Source organism: Akebia trifoliata, chromosome 1 (genome assembly GCF_017979445.1).
Source record: "Akebia trifoliata isolate Shusen 1 chromosome 1, ASM1797944v1, whole genome shotgun sequence".
NCBI lineage: Eukaryota > Viridiplantae > Streptophyta > Magnoliopsida > Ranunculales > Lardizabalaceae > Akebia > Akebia trifoliata.
In genome coordinates, this window is record NC_141375.1 from 592875 (window position 1) to 614189 (window position 21315).

General features: G+C 34.0%; 2 protein-coding genes across 3 annotated transcripts; one reads left to right on the top strand and one right to left on the bottom strand.

The window, feature by feature from the left end:
- Nucleotides 1-468: 468 nt before the first annotated feature.
- LOC147410238 (putative pectinesterase/pectinesterase inhibitor 35) lies at nucleotides 469-5948 on the top strand. Its single transcript, XM_086433044.1, has 2 exons — nucleotides 469-1488; nucleotides 4812-5948. Exons 1-2 carry the CDS (start codon nucleotides 513-515, stop codon nucleotides 5477-5479), a joined length of 1644 nt encoding a protein of 547 aa, XP_086289170.1. The 5' UTR covers nucleotides 469-512; the 3' UTR covers nucleotides 5480-5948.
- Nucleotides 5949-7417: 1469 nt separating this feature from the next.
- On the bottom strand, nucleotides 7418-12694 carry LOC147410239 (proteasome subunit alpha type-5). 2 transcript variants are annotated; one of them, XM_086433058.1, is made up of 10 exons: nucleotides 12576-12694; nucleotides 12386-12426; nucleotides 12179-12260; nucleotides 11993-12073; nucleotides 10788-10901; nucleotides 10606-10707; nucleotides 9763-9821; nucleotides 9205-9307; nucleotides 7847-7912; nucleotides 7418-7742 (listed from the first exon to the last, which is right to left on the bottom strand). In XM_086433058.1, the coding sequence occupies exons 2-10, from the start codon at nucleotides 12397-12399 to the stop codon at nucleotides 7650-7652; spliced, it is 714 nt and encodes a 237-aa protein (XP_086289184.1). In that variant the 5' UTR covers nucleotides 12400-12426; nucleotides 12576-12694; the 3' UTR covers nucleotides 7418-7649. The 2 variants fall into 2 exon arrangements, with proteins under 2 accessions (XP_086289184.1, XP_086289192.1); XM_086433066.1 differs by having other exon boundaries at nucleotides 12386-12440; nucleotides 12576-12667.
- Between the last annotated feature and the right edge of the window lie 8621 nt (nucleotides 12695-21315).

Sequence of the window (21315 nt, forward strand, 5' to 3'; positions counted from 1 at the left end):
AAATACAAGTTAAAAATTCAACGGTTCTCTATGCACTGCCAAATCAGTGGAGTGTTGAACACCGCATCTAACGAAGGCAGTCCAACATTTTCCTAATAAGAATTTGATCCGATGAGGACCCAATCCGCAAAAACTTGGATTGGTTTTGGATCCGACCCATGTTTTATTGCATTGGTCCTAGATCAACCCGGTCCCATCCAAACCCGGTCCATTGATAGCCCAAGTATGAATAGATGCATTTTGAGTCACAATTGTTGCGGATAACCTTTACTTGGTGGACCCTAAGCTAATTCTCCACAAACTATTGGTGGGTTATCCATCATAATCTGTCTCATCTATGATAATCAGTGAGAGATGCTATAGTGGAAAAATTGATGAAAGAGGAGAGAGGGACGTTGGCATTTCATGGAGAATTTGCTATATATACTCTCAAGTGGTGTGTGATAATTCTCATCAATCCAATAATTCTCTCTCTCTCTCTCTCTCTCTCTCTCTCTCTCTCTCTCTCTCTCATGGATTCTCCTCCTTGCATGAACGTGCAAAGAAAAAAAATCATGTCATGGGGATCACTTTTATTGGTTTTAATTGTTTCAATTTCATGCTTAACGACCAAAGCATCAGGAGCTAAACCCAAACCATCACCAACTCAAATCTCCACTAAATTTTCTACCATCTCTCCTTGCAAATCCACCTTGTACCCAGAAACGTGTGAATCTTTGCTTCTCTCCACCAAAGACTCTCCTCCAATAACCCTAGAATCTCTCTTCACCCTCTCAACCCAGCTAGCCATCACTCGAACCCATTCGACTCGATCCCTAGCTTATAACCTCACCCATTTGGATAAAAAACTCAGGACCCATTCACTCGCTGCCATCGATGACTGTATCGAATTACTCGATCATAGTCTATACCAATTAAGTAATGTTCTAGACCATAAAACAAACCCAAGCCCCGATGATATCCAAACATGGCTAAGCTCGGCCCTTACACATCAAACAACTTGTTTTGATGGTCTCCAAAGTCATAAATCTCCTATAGAGAGAGAGATGATAGTTACAAGTGCACAAAACATGACCCAATTCATTAGTAACTCTCTAGCACTATATAATTCCATGATAACCGAGTTGAAAAACTCGAAACCCGGGGGCCGAAAACTCTTGTCGGATGGTTTTCCGACATGGGTATCGGCCCAAGAACGGAAACTTCTAGAAGTTTCCACTGAAAATATTGAAGCCAACGCTGTGGTGGCCAAGGATGGATCAGGTACGCACACAACCATTGCTGAGGCACTTGAGTTTGTCTCATTAGCAGGTGAGGGTGGTGGCAGGACTGTAATTCACGTGACGGCTGGGACTTATAATGAGAACCTTAAGATTCCTTCCTCACAGAGTAACGTCATGTTGGTTGGAGATGGGAAGGGTAAAACGGTCATTACAGGGAGTAAGAACGTTGAAGACGGGTCATCTCTCATGCAATCTGCGACTTTTGGTAAGGAAAAGAAAAAGTGCACGTGTTTTACCAATTATTTCTTAATTTCAGTGCTTTAAGGACCCGACTTGGACCCCAAACTAATGCAATTGGCTCAACTGTGGTTCAACCTGATCTAATTTGGTAGGACCGATTCTTTTATATATATACATGGGAGCAGGTCATGGGACATGTGTAAAAATAATGATTTTTTAAAATATGAGTTAAAAGTTTTGGATAGAATTAATTTTTTGTGAGGATGATCTTTATGGGATGAAACTTCTAACCTGTATTTTGAAAAATTATTATTATTACATTGTTTTTACATGTCCCTTGATTCGTCCATTATTTTATTTAGAAAATAATAGAACCATTGATCATGTTGACTATCTATTTAATCATAGGTGTACCTTAAGGATGTCTTTCTTATATGATCTTATTTTATGAGTTTTGTTAACTTGTGGATATGTTAAGCATTTGAAGGTATTTTTTTAAGGCAATAATCAATTTCTAAGGTATATTTGATGTACTTTTACGTGTGCCTTTAGAACGCATGTAAACAAAATCCTTATTTTATTTATAGAAAAATATAAAATTAATTTTTTTTTAAGTTGTGATTGTTGATTAATATTTCCATTATAGAAAATTAACTGGAGTTGTTCACGTTCTTAGCTTAAAAGATAATTTTTAAAATAAATTTAAAAAAAATTCATCTGGTATTTTTTGCAATCTCTACGCATTTTATCGTTCCATCGAAAATTTCCTCTACTCCTACCATACTTCAGCTTGGTAGTTTCCATCGCCTATCCAAGGTTGAGTCCTGTTATTTGTCAACAGACTTGAAAAGACAATGGATTGATTTAAACAAAATTTTATTTTTGAGAAAAATATTCAAATTTAATTAACAAAAATGTTCTATTTGTACAGGTAATATCTTATCTTTTAATTTCATTCAAACAAAATCTTTCTTAATTTATTTTTATTTTTTTAAATCTAAATTCAGTTAAGAAAACCAACGGTTCATTTTGTTCTTTGGTTAAACCATCAGAACCGGCTATTTCTCTAGATATCCTGCTCTGATGGTTTGATTTGAATTGAACCGGTAGTTTAACAAAATCCGGTCGTATCCGGTCCGATATTCTAACAACTTCTTTAATTGTCCTTTGACTTTTCGCAAAGTACGCTCTGCGATTTGAGGAGGACAGTTAGCGTCCTTCCTTGGGAATAGATAGCGTATTAACGTCGTCCCAAGGTATAGACCGGTAATTTCCCTCGAGATTCGTATTGCTAATTTTAAGAATTATTATTGTCCACCAAGAGAGAACACTTCATTATTCTTTCAAATTGAATTTATAATTGACGGGGGAAAATTACCTCTTGAAGATGCTCTAAATCAATATTCAAATTTGAATATCTCATTGGATATTCGATTTTCATCTAATCTTTTATACATAATTATTGTAAATATAACATAAATTCTAAAAATTAAATAAAATATAATACAAATATATTATATATAATTATTTTATCTAATTGGATTTGAATCAGGTAAACAACTTCAAATATAAAATATTATCTCACTTCGAATTTGATATCCAAAAATTTAGAAGAGTATAATAATTATTTATACAGACACATATAATTGACTATTCATTGACTAGGGGAATCCGAAACTTTTAAATTGCTATTACGAGGTTAAATTCTCTCAACATCATGATATTCTCAATACAAAGTTCAAAATCCATTTTTTTTCTTTATTAGTCACTTTTGAAATTTAGAATAAATTTTAAATTTATACTTCGATGACTAAGTCAATTTTCTATTTTAACAAAACATTGTTAAGGAGACAAGAAAATCAAGTATATAATTTGTCGATCTTTCTGTTAAAAGTGTTTAAAACAGATGACGTGATCAGCAACTGTCACATCTTTTATTTTTCATATTCAACAATCGTGCAACGATGGTTGTCATCTTTCTGAGACAACATTAAAGGGACATCCTTTAACAATTATCTCCTGTCAATTACTTATGGGAAATATCGTTTTGCCTGTCGAGTTACTATACGACTCTAGGTACACCATTTTGGTGGATTTAAGAATATTAAACACCTTTTTCACATTTAATGCACTCGACAATTTTCCCTCGTGATCTTCCTAGCTCAAAAGGGATAAACTTGAACGTCTTCCTGTCTCTGGGCCCTTCCTTGTGATGCACAACCTATATTTCTAGGAATCGTATTGATGACACATATATGCTAAAGGTTTTATAAACTTTTTATCACTTATCCAAACTAAAATAATTGACACAATTTTTTCAGCTCAATCAACTTTTTCAAAAAGAAAAATCAACCGATTTGAGTCAATATTTTGCAATGGAAAACTCGGTCATTGCCCTTTAAATTTGTTCTAACTCGGGTGAGTTGATTTGGAGTCAAACCTAATGGTAAAAACATCACCACCAAAACATGGGGTGGCCCATAAATCCACCAAAGGATTGTCTGATAATAAGATGGCATGAAGGTTAATTTGGAGGCATATGTCCTAACAAGGGACCATCATCCCTAATCAACAACATGCAAGGGACCTCAAAACACTTTATTGACTTCTAAAGTCCCACTGGGTCCCAAAACTTTTGAATTATCCTACCATGGAATCAAATGGAGTCACAATTTGATGATTGGTCATTGTCTAATAAATGACTAGCAAGTTAACTTAGATAAGTCAATATAACATATTAAAATAATTAAAAAATATTTTAAAATTATGAAGATTGAACCAAAACTTTTGTCTTAAAGGAAATGGGGCTTTGGAAACAACGGAAGGTGTGCATTGAAGAGAGAGAGAGAGAGTTAATAATTCACTGTTCCTCTCAAATATCTACAAGTTTTAGAACATATTTTGAAAGTTCGAGTCAACTTGAAACTCGACTGAGTTGAATTGATTTGATTTTTGAGGTAGCTTGGCCTCAAAACTTGATGCAACAAACTTGCTAATTGAATCAACTCAAAACTTCATCAAGTCAACTCTTCAACTCATTCGATTCAGATCGAGAGTTGGGTCAGAAACTCGATAATGGTGTGGTAATATCACAGCCCAAAATAGAGAGCTTATATTGTTATACCAACTTATACTTGAAGCACCCCAAGTGGTGTGTTAATGCTATGTTGGGGTTATGTGATTTGGGTTCTCTAAGTAAAAGTTGGTATGACGATATAAACTCTCAAAAATATATTTTTTTATTTATTTTAAAATTTTGAAGAATTTATAAATATTCTTTTACATGACTTGTTAGAGAATTGTATAATTAAAATCCATGCATGCTTCATGATTATTAATTTATTTCAGGTGCAACTGGTGATGGATTCATCGCTCGAGATATAACATTCGTCAACAGTGCTGGTCCCTCCAAGCACCAAGCTATAGCCCTCCGACTCAGTTCCGATAGGTCCGTAGTTTATCGATGTTCCATAGTAGGCTACCAAGACACTTTGTACACTCATTCCAGTCGCCAATTCTATCGAGAAACCGATATCTATGGCACAGTTGATTTCATCTTTGGCAATTCGGCCGTAGTTTTCCAAAGTTGCAACATATATCCTAGGAACGCGGGAAAGGCAAATTATATCACAGCCCAAGGTCGGAGTGACCCAAACCAAAATACTGGTATTTCAATCCACAATTGTCAGATTACAGGTAGTTCCTCCAAGACGTACCTCGGTAGGCCATGGAAACAATACTCCAGGACTGTTTTCATGCAATCTTTCTTGGATGGATCCATCCAACCTTCTGGTTGGCTTTCTTGGGCTGGAGGCTCTTCACCAAAGTCAGTATATTATGGGGAATACATGAATTCGGGTCCTGGATCATCAACTTCGGGTCGGGTCCACTGGCCCGGGTATCATCCTTCGCTCACCGCTGCTGAAGCCACAGAGTTTACCGTTGGGAAGTTCATTTCTGGGGACGCTTGGCTTCCATCCACGGGCGTCGCCTACGATTCTGGACTTCATGCATAGTTGTCCAATGTATTCGTAAGCCAAGCATTATATGTTAGTAACTTCCAAAATCGTAGTTTTTTTTTTTCAAAAAATAATTTTAAAAAGTAATCATGTTTTATCTTTCAGTAAATGTTTTATTGTTACTGTGCAAAAACGTTTTTGTAAAATTGTAGATTTGTGATATCTTCAAAAATGTTTTTGCATAAAATCCTTGTCTTTTGTAATTAAAATAAAAATAAATAAAATTACTTTTTAAGAACTCTGTTTTTTATGAAAAAAAATATATATGATTTTGAAATTTTCTTGCATCTAATGCTTGGCTTGAACATTAGCGGTCGTCAAAATATGTAATAGATTTTAATGGGATGTCCTATGATACATATCATGTGGTTGTTACTTGGGAAGGGTTGCTTGTATTGTTGTTCTTTATATTGTAGCTTTATGAAATTTGTGGCAGAAATATATATACGTATGCAAGTGTTCACCATATACATGTATGTGCAACTGTCAAATATTAGTATCTGTACTACATCATAGTTTAAGCAAATGCCTACTCTTCTAAGCTATGCTTTCTGTTCATTTTCAGTAATCCCAATTTGGTTTGGTTTTAAATCTTAAACAGGATCAATCTCGATCCCAGAGGCTTTAAGCCATCTCAAAGAGTACTCAAAGAACCAACCCATTTTGTTCAGCATTTTGAAAGTCTCAACCAAATTTTAAAAGCTTTGGTGCTTTTATTATTGAATATAATTGATCTTTTAAGTCTCAAGCTTTTAAAAGTTTGATATGGTTCTCCAATCTTTTACAATTATCTCAAACTCATTGTTATAATCATTGTTGGTAAATGGACCACATGATCTTTTAGCCATGCCCACACCAAACACCCATGTTTACATACATGCATAGAAGGACTATCCAGTTTCTTGGTTCCAATCGATAATCTGAGTGAAGTTAGATTTGTGCTTCGTGTTTATCCATGTCGCCAAGATCTACTTCTATATACTGTAATTGTCCTTCACTTCTTCAGATTCTGCACTGCACTTTAGCAATCAAACGTAATGAAACACAGGACTTGTTCAGGTATATTGGAACTTCAAAAAAGAAAAACTTACGTACCAATGACATGGTGTTGTGTGAGTGACTTGACACTGATAGAGAGTTTTGCACGCACTAGCAAATGCAAACCAAGCAAAACACACGCAGATATGGCAGGCTCTTCACAAAGCAATTGAAGCCATGAAAACGATGGCAGATGCATTCTATGCCTTTAGCAGACATTTGAATTGTTGTCGTACTTGGATCTAGCTTTGGGCAGGTGAGTTTTCTTGATCACTGTGGTTATAGAATTTCATAAATGTGATCTGGAGATTGTAGTATAACTCCAATAGGCAATAAGAGAAAGTCGACAGAGATGGTTGGTTCAATAAAAGGCTAATCATAACTCTAGTTAAAAGAAATATTCAAGTTAAAAATCCTAAAAGAGCAAGAGAACATCTCAAAAGAATGCGGATGGAGACAGTGAAAGCAGACATGAAACCACTTTTAAGAACAGAAGACTTGGAACTGAATAGAGTGGAATGAAAGAATATTATTTGTTTAACCAACCACAATCTTTGGATAAACCCTTAATTAGCAGTCTTTGCAATGGTTGAGATAAGCTTACACGGGTAGGTCTTTGGAGTACACTAGCTCAGAAGACAGGATGGACCCATCAGATACGATCAACATCTTTATCAAACCCTTATCTCAATTCTGTCTAAAGCCACATACTCTATTAAAATTCTAATACAAGATCATTAAATTATCAATTTTGAAAGACTATCAATTCCCCTTAAAATGAAATAGATGGCACAACTAAGTTGCATACCACACTCAGAGGACCTACCATGGAGATACAATATCGTAACACAATCAACACAATATTCCAATATCCTACCATAATGCTTCAATTTCAGGTTTTATCTAAACCAAGTGCACGTAAATCTATTGAAACCATGAGACATAAATCAGTCAATAATGCTCAAATTCTTCCGCCAAATGGAGAATAAAGAACGATAAAGAGGATCCCTGGTTAGAATCCCTAAACCAGAAAAGTATGAAATCCAAAACAAACTAGTCCAAAAATGTCTGTATTCAGGTTGAAAACGAAAAAAAGGAAAATAGGAGATTTGTGAATTAAGGTTATCTTTTATAGACGACTGATGACGGCCTCCACCTCGGAAGGAGAGTAGAGATGGTAAGTGAGAGCAACCTTCGCAATATCAACATTGTTCGGAGTCACCTGAGATCACAGGATGCGGCTTTATATGAGTGGTTAAGGGAAAATTCAATGTACAAACATATATACACAAAAATAATAGATTCTCATTTCTGAGAAGAACTTGCCTTTTCTTCCATTACTTGCTTCAAGATGGAAAGAGCTACTGTTTCGGCTTCTTGAAGAGTCATGTCCTACACACCAACAAAAAATCATTCTCAGGTTTTCTAAAGCTCAATGGTAGACTAGGGAGAATAATTGCATTAAAAAAAAATGGAACTGGTCTAATAGCCAGGCTGACTGTTTTGGCCACAAGCAAGCAAAGATTCCTGAAGAATATGGACATCAGTTGTACCAAAGATCACAAAGAACAAGAAAATAAAAGCCATTAACCAGTTTGATCAGAGCCACAACTTTCTGGTAAACCGTCATATATATATATATATATATATATATAGGGGAGCGTTCGAAGGCCCTAAAGAGAGCCAAACATTGTGCCAAACATTTTTCAAAACATGACTTAGAAGCTTCGGAATGGGCTGATTTTTTGTGAGGATGATCTCTACAGTGAAGAGATCATCCTCACCAAAAATCAGATCATTTCGAAACTTCTAACCCTAATTTACAAGTTGAAGAATCATGGACCGCCCAATTTTTGTAAATCACTTTTGATAGGATTAGAAGTTCTGGAATGGGCTGATTTTTGGTGAGGATGATCTCCTCATGATCTCCAAAAATCAGCCCATTCCAAAACTTATAAGCCATGTTTTGAAAAATGTTTGGCACAATGTTTGGCTCACTTTAGGGCCTCCAAACGCCACCCATATATATATAGGGTAGCATTCAGCAGCCACGTCAAGGAGCCAAAATTTGTCCTATATGACTTAAAAGTTTAGGATTGGGCTGATTTTTTGTGAGGATGATCTCAATGGTGGGGAGATCATCCTCACAAAAATTAGCCCAATATGAAACTTATAACCCTGTCAAAAATGATTTACAAAAAACGTTTAAAAATCGACGGTCCACAAATCTAAACCACTTTTGATGGTGTTAGATTAGAAGTTTCAGATTGGGCTGATTTTTTGTGAGGATGATCTCTAACCCATATAGGACAAAGGCATTGGCTCCCTGACGTTGGCTGCCGAATGGGACCCATATATATATATAGGGTCGGATGCAAGTGCCAATAACATAGCCAACGTGTTTTGTTTTATATGGGCTAAAAGTTTCGGAATGGGGGGCTGACTTTTTTAAGGATGATCTCTGATCTCTATGGTGAGATCATCCTCACAAAAAATCAGCCCATTCTGAAACTTCTAACCCCAGTTTACAAGTTAAAGAATTGTGGAACGTTAATTTGTAAATCAAGTTTGATGGGGTTAGAAGTTTCGGAATGGAAATACAGATTACAAGTATGAAGTCATATGGTCTACCACAGGGAAGCACAGAAAGAAAGAAAAAAACTGTTACTAAAAGACACAGTTACCTTGTTATACTGCTCTTGCAAAGAGCTGTCTGCTCCTTCAGAGCCGGAACCTATAGCTTTCGCATTGCACTGCCAAAACGTACCAGATGGATCTGTATAGAATCTGCAGATTACAAGTTTCAAAAATCACTAACACAATTTAAGTAAAAGAGCTGAAAATAACAACAAATTGAAGATATATACAGATGAAATAAGACAGACAACAAGCAAGAGAGGGAGGGGTCAACCAAACGTATCCCACCCCAACAATGTTATCAGGGAGTCCTAAATTCAAAATCTATTTGTGGTAATGCAAAGCAAATATTCATCATCATCAAAGCCTCATCCCAAAAAAAAAAAATTGGGATCGATTGAATGAAACTAAGGATTTTACTCGTCCATTCAATGCAGTTCATGATCATGTCTTATGTTAATTCAAAGTGCTCATATCCTCTCTCACTAATTCAATCCATGTCTGCTAAACATCAACATCATTAAAAGGTCTTTTTTCTATCTGGTAATTATTTAAACAAAAATGTCCAATACAGATAGCAAGAATTCAAGAGAATACAAACTTACAAGCTAGGCCCATTCTCATCATGGCCAGCAATGAGAAGAGATACCCCAAAAGGCCGAGACTGTTTACAAACAAAATCATCCTCCATTAGAAAGCATTAACACCACCAACCAGCAGTCTGTAAGAGATGCTCGAAGAAACCATTAATCAAAAAATATATTTATAAGATCACTCCCATCCATTGTGCAAACGTTATGTATCTTTTCTTTCATTTTGAGAGTGTAATAGTAAGCCTACGATCAAAATCCACCTTCACATTAAGCACAAAGGTTTGGAAAACATAAATCATCAAAATCTTATTAGTGTCATAGTTTATACTTTCTAGTATATTCATAATCTTAATATTGGGTTCAACCATATTGTTAGTAGTGTCATGAACTGACAAATTCTAAAGCAAGAAACAGTTTCAATAGATAATCATTCTACATAGCGTATCTCTCTTCAATAAAGCCTTAAATATTTTTACCCTTCTTATAGTAACATATATTATATAAAAAGAAAAGAAACGCCCCTTGAACCAAATTTCATTTGCAAACCACTAACCCTATAACTATCAAAAAAAAAAAAAAAGGAATGCAGCTTGAGATATGAACAAACTATTTGAACCCAATAAAGTAAAACTAAGTACAAAGATTGAAGTAAAATATGCATTCAAAAGCCTTCTAATCAAAGATAAATTGAGAAGTACGTAGCAGCTAGCTATGACTACTATACTAAGCTACATGAGCAATGAAACTATTAAAAAAATTTGTTACACTTGAACTATTTGAATCAAACCATCATGTACAAACTATAGCAAAAAAAAAAAAAAAACTGTCAATGCTACAAAGAGAAGAAGTTACAACCATGGATTCTTCGTCGCCTTCACCAAATCGTAGGGCGAGATCACATAGAGCTTGTGTGGTGGATTCAACAGTCATTGGTTCACCATATGAGAACCTATGATTCTGATAAAGACAAATATACAAAATTAGTAATTGGTCAACATACAAAACTTGGGAGAGGTCAAAGAGCATAATAGCGGCACCTGTGTTTCAACTCGTGCATGTTCAACAAGTGTACGAGCATCAGCAATCAAGCCACTCATTGCACACCCTATATGCTCATCAACTTCCATAATTTTCTCCACACTACTGGGTTCCTGAAATAGAAATAACAAAGAAATAAATGTGCGTATACAGAAGTTGCACACGCACGAAATTACCAACATTCTAACATCTTAGACCAGCCCTCAAGTATCTAAAGTACATGATATGGTTGTCAGTTAATCGCAAATGTGAAAAACTCCCCACTACAATGACGCATTACATACATTAAAAAAAAATGTCTCACTGTTGCCAAGGTTTTGTATGCAAGTTATACATGGGATTGAGGAAAAATATCTCCTTTAGTAGAGATAGTCCCTTTTTTTTCTTTTTCTTAATAGTAAAAGGGTTGGGATTGGGAGGGAAAAGATGGGTTCAAAGAGATTTGAACCCAGGGCATGTGAACAACACTTCAGGCATCTTACCAACATGGTAACATGTACACGTTGACCCATATTCTTGTACTATGCAGGACTTTTTTTTTAAATTGGGTGGGGGCACTTGACACCACATTGCCAAGGCAAGTACCAATGCCATGACTTTATTTGATCTCAAATGGGGTTACATGTATGCTTGGAAAGCTTCTAGCATTATGACGTACTCACTCAATAGTTTGGATTGATTTACATGATTCACTATTCACCATATTTTCCATACAACTAAAGAAATATAGCATGATCTAGCCACATTTTTATTTTAGTAGACAAGCTGATCTTGAATCTGGTACCTCAAAGTTGCATTTCAACATGTCAACCAAATGGGTCATGGGTCTAAACCCCCATAATGATAACCGCATAGTTTGCAAAATTGGTTCAAAATTTGCAAGGTCCAAAAGAATTTGGTAACTGCCTTGACCAACCATAGTGGTGTAAAAGAATATCCTCATAATATATAAGTTGGTTATATGCACTTATGTTGCTTATCAGCTAAAGACATGGTAAATGACTATACTGAGACTACTTATAAGTTGGTTCAAAAAATATTTTGTACCGCAAAAATCCGGCGGTTTCAGGCAAAATTGTGTGATATAGCTAGCTTAATAGGTAGGTAAAACAGTTGAATTGTGTTTATCTATATAAATTCCGCATGTGAGGTGAGTTTAAACAAATGAAACGAAAAAACATAAATAAAAAAGAGAGAAACAAACCAGCAATGGTGAAGTGATACGCTTCTCGACTGCAAGAACTACACCCTCTTTGGTCTTCAACCCAATTGCAGTCGAACCCAACTGCAAAAAATAAAAATAATATGTTAAAAAAAAAATCTTTTATTTAGCAAAAAAAAATAAAAGAAAAATAAGAGAAAATTAGGCGAAGAAGAAATGGGGATTTACCTTGATCGCCTCGATGGCGTATTCAACCTGAAACAATCTTCCTTCAGGTGAGAAAGTGTTGACACCTCTGTCGTACTCAGTCCTTCAATCACCACCACCACCAAATTTTACAATATATATAAAACGAAATCGAGAATAAGATTTTGCAATAAAGAGATCGTTGTTTACGACTAAAAAATCTAGATTTTTTCAGCAAAGAGTTTTCACCTTGTAAGAAACATGTTTGATCCGATTGAAACCGTAAAAACCTGCACAGAAAACCCTACAAATTAGGGGGAAAATGCATTTGGGAATTAAGAAATTAAGAGATTCTAACACTGTTCTGAATGTGAGTACAGATCTGAACTGAAGGAAATAAAATCTCGAATTATAATAATAATTAAAATAAAATATCTACTTTATCGCGAGAAGTAAAGCTTCCGATTCGAGCTTTGGAACTGGAAGGGCAAGCTTTCACTCTGTACCCATCGCCCTCTTTTAGTTTTTGGTGATTTTGGTATACCCCTCCATATTTTGGTGAATATTTGAGATATCCCCTGTTTTTTTTAACTAATGGCGTACCCCTGACCTGGGTCTACACTAAAAGGTTAACTAAAAATGACCTAACTGCCCTTATCTTCATCCTCTAGTTCAAGGTCTTTGATTATTCTTCCCTAAATTAGTCTTCTTCAACCTCTAGCATACTCCCTATCCCACTCTTCATCCCTTCTCAACTGTCATTTTAGGTCGTGGGATTTTCACGACCCATTTTGGGTAGCAAGACAAGGCTTCTTCCTATTTTTGGATTCATTTTAGATTGTGTGAAATTTGGGTTGAATTATAAAATATTAAAATATTATGAATGGACATTTTGGATAGCACGATTAGAGTGCATACGTTATGAATATCTAAAATGGTTATCTATAACCACATCACAACCCATCATAGGTAGTGATTTTGGATATCCCTGTTGGAGGTGTTCTTAGGTAGTTTTTTTTTTTCAATCCTTTTCTTCACTCTTAAAATTCTATCTCCTTCATCTGTCAAATCTCTTAAACATTGAGGAATAGAAGATAATGGAATTTTGAAAGATAGAGGATTGTTTACAAGAGGTCAAGACGAAATCGAAAGTGGAAACCTATGGGTTGAAAATGAGGTTGTATAGGTTCAAATAATTACCATAGAGATAGAGGTTGAAGAGTTTGAAGTTAACAGATTTTCTAGAGAAATTTTTTTTGAGAAAATACAATTAAAACAAAAAATTATTAAATTTGTAAATAAATGTTTTACCTATAACCTCATTATTGAATAGTGTTACCCATGTTGTGACACTCTCATCAACAATCTTTAGACATAATATATATCTATTAATGTAATTATTGTAAATAAATAATTAAGAAATAATAAATATTTGATTGAGATATGTACTGAAATCAATGTATAAATATAAAAACATAAAATTTTCATAAGTAGATTTTTTAAGAAAATACAATTAAAACAAAAGTTATTAAATTTGTAAATAATTGCTTTACCTCCAATTTGCGAAAATCATTCACATTATGTTAAAAAAGTTTTGCAACCTCATTGTTGAATAATGTTACCCATGTTGTGATACTCTCATCAACCATCTTTAGACGTAGCATATATCTTTTAATGTAATTATTGTAAATAAATAATCAAGAAATAATAAATATTTGACACAGATATGTAATGTTAAATATTTGTAACATTCATTTAAATTATTTATAGACGGTGTCAACAACTGTTTTACAACATTTTTACATTCAATTTTTTTTATTGTTTGATGTAACTTTTTATTGCAATGTTTACATGCAAAATATCATTGTTCTTGTTTCTTATTTATCTCTATTATTTTGATATTGACTTGAAATAAAACTGAAATCAACAATTATAATAATATTTTTTATTTTTAAGATAATAATAAATTATAAAATTACAAAAGTTTAAAAATATATATTGGTGTAATTTATACGTACATCATTAGTCTCTTTTAGATTAAGATTGAGGAGATCTTTTAGAGTTACTTGCTTAAGCTTGATTTTATGTACATGAGCAACAGATAAATCAATAAGACATTTTTCCTTTATAATGATTGATGATTTAAATCTATTATAAATCTTTTTATTTAGTTATTAGTATATAACATAAAAATTAATATTTACTTTTAAAAAATTATATACCAATTCCAACAATTTCTATTCTAGAAGAATTAATCTCCACAATTGAACTTTTTGTAGGCGAAAGAGTAATTCTTATACATCAAAAAAATATATCGATATTAATTAAGTATGATAAGTAATAATACTTAAAAAATTCTATCCCGACATACTTAAAATTTTTGTGAAATATATAATTGTACGAGCAAACCACCTTGAAAATTCAGAATTTTCAACGATTTTATAACAATTAGTAGATTTTCAATGATCATTAGACTTAATTTTTCACCATATATTTTTACCAAAGTGCCTCATAATGTTAAAGTTAAAGAGATGATGAACTTAAAAGAAATAAGCATAAGATTATTATTAGTTCCAATACTGGAAGAAAATTTAATATTAAAAAAAACATATAATTTTTATGGTAGTCAATAACTTACTATGAATCCAATAAAGTGATTTCACATCAAAAAATTTATGATCCATCATGTTTTCTTCTAATCCTAATTGAGGCACAAATTCTAGTTACAACTGCTACTATATCTATAATATAAAAATGGGAAGGGATCAGCAGACAAATTTTGGGACAAAGATCCAAACAAATCTTCCCAACCGTCAGATGATTTGAGATCTAACGACGCAGATAAGTTATAAATCCACGTATTTTATAAAATTGATTCACTTAAAATTTTATAAAATTGCAACCTCCTCCCTGTATCTTCAAAACCAATTGATTCACTTAATCTTTTCTAAAAATTATATCTACCTCCCCGCATCTTCAAACACCCAAATCACATTCGTATTCTTCCTCCAACAGAAACCTCCTCATATGAAGCTAAAACATAAAAAATTCAAGCACCCAAACAAATCTGAGCCTACAGAATTGATTATGTCAAAATCCAATCATTCTAAAAGATCATGAAGAACACTGGTAATTTGTTAAAATTACAACTATTGATTTTAATTGAATCGTTTAACTTGGATATATATGTCCGCCATTAATGGTGGACTAAAGATCCCACTCCCTCTTTCGATTCTTTCTCTTCTTTAGATTCAACTAGTGCTTCAAATCTTCTAGTTTAGAGGTTTGACGAAGTCCACCATTAATGGTGGATTGAACCAATATATTTGGTTTCCGAAGTGAGATGAGGGTTTTTGTTTGTCGGTTAAGGTTAAATTACCACAAAGATGGAGGGGTAAAGGTCGCCTGAGCCTTGCCGTCTTAACCCACGTTGCAAGAGCTGAAATTAGCAGTGATTGGAGAGGAGAAAAAGATGGAGATGTTGAAGGTTAGGGTTAAAAGAGATACAAAGGTCTAAAATCTGGTTTTTGGGGTTCTTTTTACACTCGTGGACATCGAGGAGGTAGTTGTAATTGTTAGAAAGTCATTAGTAAATTAAAGAGCACGTGCTTTTGAATCAATTTCTATCGTTGGATCTCATTAAAATTTGTTATATCCAATGGCTGAAATTATTTGTATATATATTGGTTTCAGATTTTGGCTGCGGATCGCGACCCTATAAAAATATATATTGAGGTATTATATTTATATAAGTTAATATCAAAATCAAATAAGATTTAAATCAATCGAGATAGATAGATAAGGATTATATATAATTCAAGAAATGAAATTAGTAACTATCAATTGATCAAATGGTTCATAATTTTTCAATGAGAACAAGGCAATGAAGTTGCACTTGAAAATATAAATATCAGTTGTCAGTTAATCGATTTCTTCTAATTTATTTATTTTTATCTAGAATGAGTTCCTTTTCATATTTCCAACATTTTATTGTGTTAGTTTTTTTTTTTTATGTTTTTTTTTATGGTTCCCCATGAAATGTAATAGATGATGCCACATTTTAAATTTGATATAAAATATTATATTGTTTCATTGAACATTGTCGTTTGGATCTGATTATTCTATTAATTAAAAAAGTTAAATATTATTATTGCATTAGAATATATATTTTTATATTTTTTATTTAAATTTTTAAAAATATTTAATATTAACCTCTTGATTAATAAAAATAAGTGTCATTTATGAATTATATTCATTTTTGTTATTATAATAACATGGGTCTCCTATTTGTGCAAGACGACCTTTTAGACTCCAGTTTGTTGCAGTTTGGCTCAAAAAAGAAATTACTTAATATTGTCACTCTATTCCTTTATATTTATGTGATAAATTATGTAACACCCCGGATTTTCAACTCATATCTCGAGGAAATTAAATGGTGAGATTTGGAAGAAAATATCGAAGGAGAGACTTAGAGTAAAATACTCGGATCTTGTTATGATTAATTTCAAGGAAAATCAACTTCGCCATTAGATTCAAAAGGATTGAAATATATACATTAACCTGTAAGCAAATCCGAATTCGAATTCGGATAGAGAAGTTATAGAATCCTCAAATTTCGTGTTAAGTGGGACCCAAAACAGTGGAATTTCGTTAGAGCAAGAATCGAAAAGATTTGATGACACCATTAGATCCGAATCGAAAAATTATTCGAAATGGTATATTCGTTTGTCATTTTCCGAGTCCGAATAGTTAAGTTACGATCGAAACTAGAAATAAGGGGAAAATTACAAGTATGCCCCTCAGCTTTATTATAAAAAGGAATCTGATTTCTTTTATTTCATTCTTTCCTCTTCTTCTCTAAGAAAACCCCAAATGACAGCCACTTCTCCACCCTAGAGTTTCGACCCATTTCCGTCAAGTTTGTGCGCGAACGAAGCCGAGTTGAACCTCGACGAAGAAGGCAAAGTTGTCGGCCACGACGAGGGCTACAACTTCACAACCTTTGGTTGTTCATTCTTGTTCGTTTTCTCCATCTTCCATCAAAACCAGCCGGGTAGCTCGAGTAAACCTCCACATCTTCCGTCCGAGGGCTTCATCGAGTTAGGAGCTAGGTCTATACTTCATTTTAGAGGAGAAGGAAAACGTCATTGTCGGATACCTTGCAAATTTCGCATCCAAGTCAGCCCAACCTCGACTCTTGAGCCATCCAACCTTGAGTTGTAGTGCTAGCTTGTATCCTTGGCGTCCACAACCAAGTAAGGGACTTCCAATTCTTATTGGTAGCTTTAGATTTCTGAAATTTGCATTTAGGGATTTTGTAAAAAATATGTTGCTTGTTTTAAATCATAGAAATCTTTATTTGAATTGAAATTCATGCTAGAAATAAGGATTTGATGTGTTTAATCTATATTTTAAATGTTGAATTCGTGGGTGGATTGAGGGATTTGAAGAATGGAACAAAGATCCAAAGAGGGGATCGAAAAACCCAAAAATCGCGAGTGAGGTTCAGGCTGTCGGCGGGAAGGGTCGGTGCCACCGGCACCTGCCGAAGGCATTCTGTCGGTTCCACCGACAGAATGAAGCTTCTGCCACTGAAAATTTTCTTCCGTCGGCAGGAACCATCGGTTCCACCGACAGAACAAGGTTCTGCTGCCGACAGCACTGTTCTGAGTCAAAAACAGACTCTGACTCTTGGCTTGACCTCCTCACACCTTGTACACTATGTGTCACTCTTTATTTCATTAAAAACATTTTCTTTAATGAAATTAAGATTTTACCCCCCATTTCGGAACAATGGGAATGGTTTTAAGATCCAAATCTCAAAGGATCAAAATCCGAATTTTTGTTTCAAGAACAAAACGTAATTTTTGACGTTTTCGGCAAGTTTTCAAAATGAAATAACTTTCGCGTTCCTTTGAATTAGATTACAAAAATTATATGGTGTCGAATCTCATGATCAAGACTTTCATTTCGAAAACCCGTTTTTAATTTCGAGAACTTTGAAAAATTGAGTTTCTGACACTTAGCCAAATTTTCACCAGCTTTCTCTATTTTAACAGCTTTGGTCCCGAGCATCGCTGGGACCTTGTTTTTTTATAAACTTCGGTGGTTTTCAATGGAAAGACCAAAAGAATGACTTTGAAAGATTGAAAATGAATGGTTGATTTGAAAGGACGAAAAATGAGAATGTTGAGAGAATGGGAAAAGGGAATGAACGGTAAAATGTCAGAATCACACCCGAGGGGTGATGTCTGCATTTTACATTGTATGTTGTGTGTAGGTTGGTGAAAGGATATCCAGGTTATTAATGAAAGGGTTGCATGTTTATTTCTGATTATGTTAGCGCTTGCGCTGAGTACTGTTATTTATTTTAGGCCGATTGGCCACAGTTGCATGGTAGGAACTGGATATCCGTTCTCAACCCTGTTCTATTAATTTCTCTTTTGTTTTAAATGAAAAATCATATATGTACGTAGCTATTTTGTGAGTTGTTAAAGGGTTTGTGAATGCCTGAAGGGATAATGTGTCACATCATCCGGAGGGGTACACTATCCTGGGATGTACGGTAGGGACCACCAAACTCATACGTGGTATGGGACGCGTATGAAAGTGGAGTCACAACTGGAATCCGGATCCATTCCTTTCTTATCTTTACCAGTGAACGTGTATTGTAAAGGTGGTCGTATACAAGTGGAGTGTCATTTGGGAATCACATGCACGCCTGATAGGCATAGACGAAGATGATTAGTCAGTGATCACTAACAATCTAGTAGTAGTCGAACGTTCTAACACATCGAAAAGAGACCCATTGCTTACAGTCACGTCAAACGGCCAGCCTGAGCCGGATAAATGGTCACCAATGTGGTAAGTGCAGCGACCGGCCACAAAATCAGGAACTAAAAGCCAGATTTATGTTGTAATATCATGTCCTGACTGGGAGCGATCCAGTCGTGAATCCCAACTCTTTAATTCCAATACTCCACCATTTGTATTATGTATCTGTTGTTATATTTCGAATTATAAATGAGAAGCATGTCTATTATTTCAATGTTGGCAATCTTATTTGCATAAAATGAAAAATGTATGATGAGTATGGATGATTGATGCTATGTGTAATTTTTAAAACTGTTTAGTTGCTCATCCCTGGTTATATGTACCAGTTGATCGTATTTTATCTTGTAAAACCTTGCATGTATTAAAATGTTCAGTATGCTTTATTCGATCATACTTAGGAAGGGTTATTAGTAGGAATTGGCTGTGGACTTACTGGGTAACCATTGTTACTCACCCTTTCCTTCCATTTTTTTTAGTTTCAGCACTTGCAGCTGTCGAGGCAGGTGTAGAGGCAGTAATTGAGGAGTATCTGGTCGATCAGATTTTATTGCCTGGTGAGCACTAGGGCCACATCCCTTAGTGTTGTCAGTTTCATCCAGGATGTATGTAGTTTTTGGATTTGAGAGTTTAGGCCTCTGTTAGAGTGAGAGTGTTTTGGTAAGCCTGTATATTGATAAATCTTCCGCACTCTGATCTACTTACATGTTAGATGTAATTAGTCTTCCGCTGTTATTTTCCTGTATCTACATTTTTATATACAGGTTTTGTTATAAATTGGTTTATCAGGTTTGAGTTCCGTGAAACGCTAACATAAATAGAGGAGACCATGCCGAAATTTCGAGGTGCCACCTAGTACCTTGGGATTTGGCCTTGGGATTTGTGTTAGCGTTTGGCGGGGCCCCACAAATTATGACCTACAAGCAATGAATATAATTAATTAAATAAGTAATCATAATCGGATAATTAAGATAATATTAATAAATCAGTCTTACAATAAGACTCGTCATGTTCATCCTTATTAACATCTCATACAAAGACTTTTTTTTTTTTTATGATCTAAACTTTTTCATCACTTTAATGAAAAATGTGTACGTCAACCCAGTCAACCCTTCTAATGAAGTTGATATGGAGATTTTCAAAGGAAAAGAAAATCCATGATTCTTATATTTGGGTGCTAAGTACCTTTTTAATGGTAAAAATGGATTGACCAACTATCTTAATTTATAAATTAGAAGAAAATATAAATATTAAATTTTTAAAAATAAAATTTATTCTTTATTTTCATAATACATTGAGGAATATGTATATGAATAATGTGTAATTTTGTTAGTAATAATGTTGTGTGTTCATTTCTAATAAAGATTAAAAAAATTTCATAAGTAATAAAGATAAAATATACTAAAGCAATAGAAAATATTATTGTGATAACAATGAATTACAAAAATTGAACTTACTTATATATCTTAGTATATACAATGTTTCTTGTATACCCCACTTCATCATTAACACCATACAACAGTTTAATTATAAATTTTGTTGTTGATCTAGAAGCACATATCTACATTGTTACATAGAGTTATCAATGTGTGAACATTGATTATGGTAAATATCTATTATATAAAACACATCTTTATACCCCCCCCCCCCAAAACATATTTATTGGTCTAAGATCAAGTTAGGAAGGATTCAAGGGTCGGTAGCATCACTCAAACCTCTTAAAACCACCTCAACTACCTATAAATCACTCAAACCTCTTAAAACCACCTCATTATCCATTTTAAAGTCTTTCTCTCTCTCTCTCTCTCTCTCTCTCTCTCTCTCTCTCTCTCTCTCTCTCCCCCATATTGTTTCTCTAATTTGGGTAAATACAAATGTCTTCTCTATGCTCCATCTCAATTTTCAATTGTAGATATAATATCTGGTGTTATTTTGACTATGATATGAATAAAATTCTAATAGTTTGATGATACCATATTTTAAATGTCATTTTTTTATTATCAATTATTATCTAGGATTATTTATGTTGGATTTAGTTTGATATTGTAGTTACAGGGATAGAGAAATTCGTGTTTCTAAGGTTTTTATATGGCTTCAAATGATTTAGATGTGCTTGGTTTTTCACCATTAGTGAGCAACAACCCTGTCATTGCATACGCTATGACATCACCCCACATCACCCCTTCTTTCTTTCATAAAATGTGTCATGATAGGCAATAAAGAATCATGTCTCTCACTCAATTGTATCATCAAATAAGAGAAAACATTAGAATTTTATGTTTGTCAATTCCATTATTCTTTAATTTAACTTATCAAATTTGAAAACATCACCAGATTTTTAAAAAGAA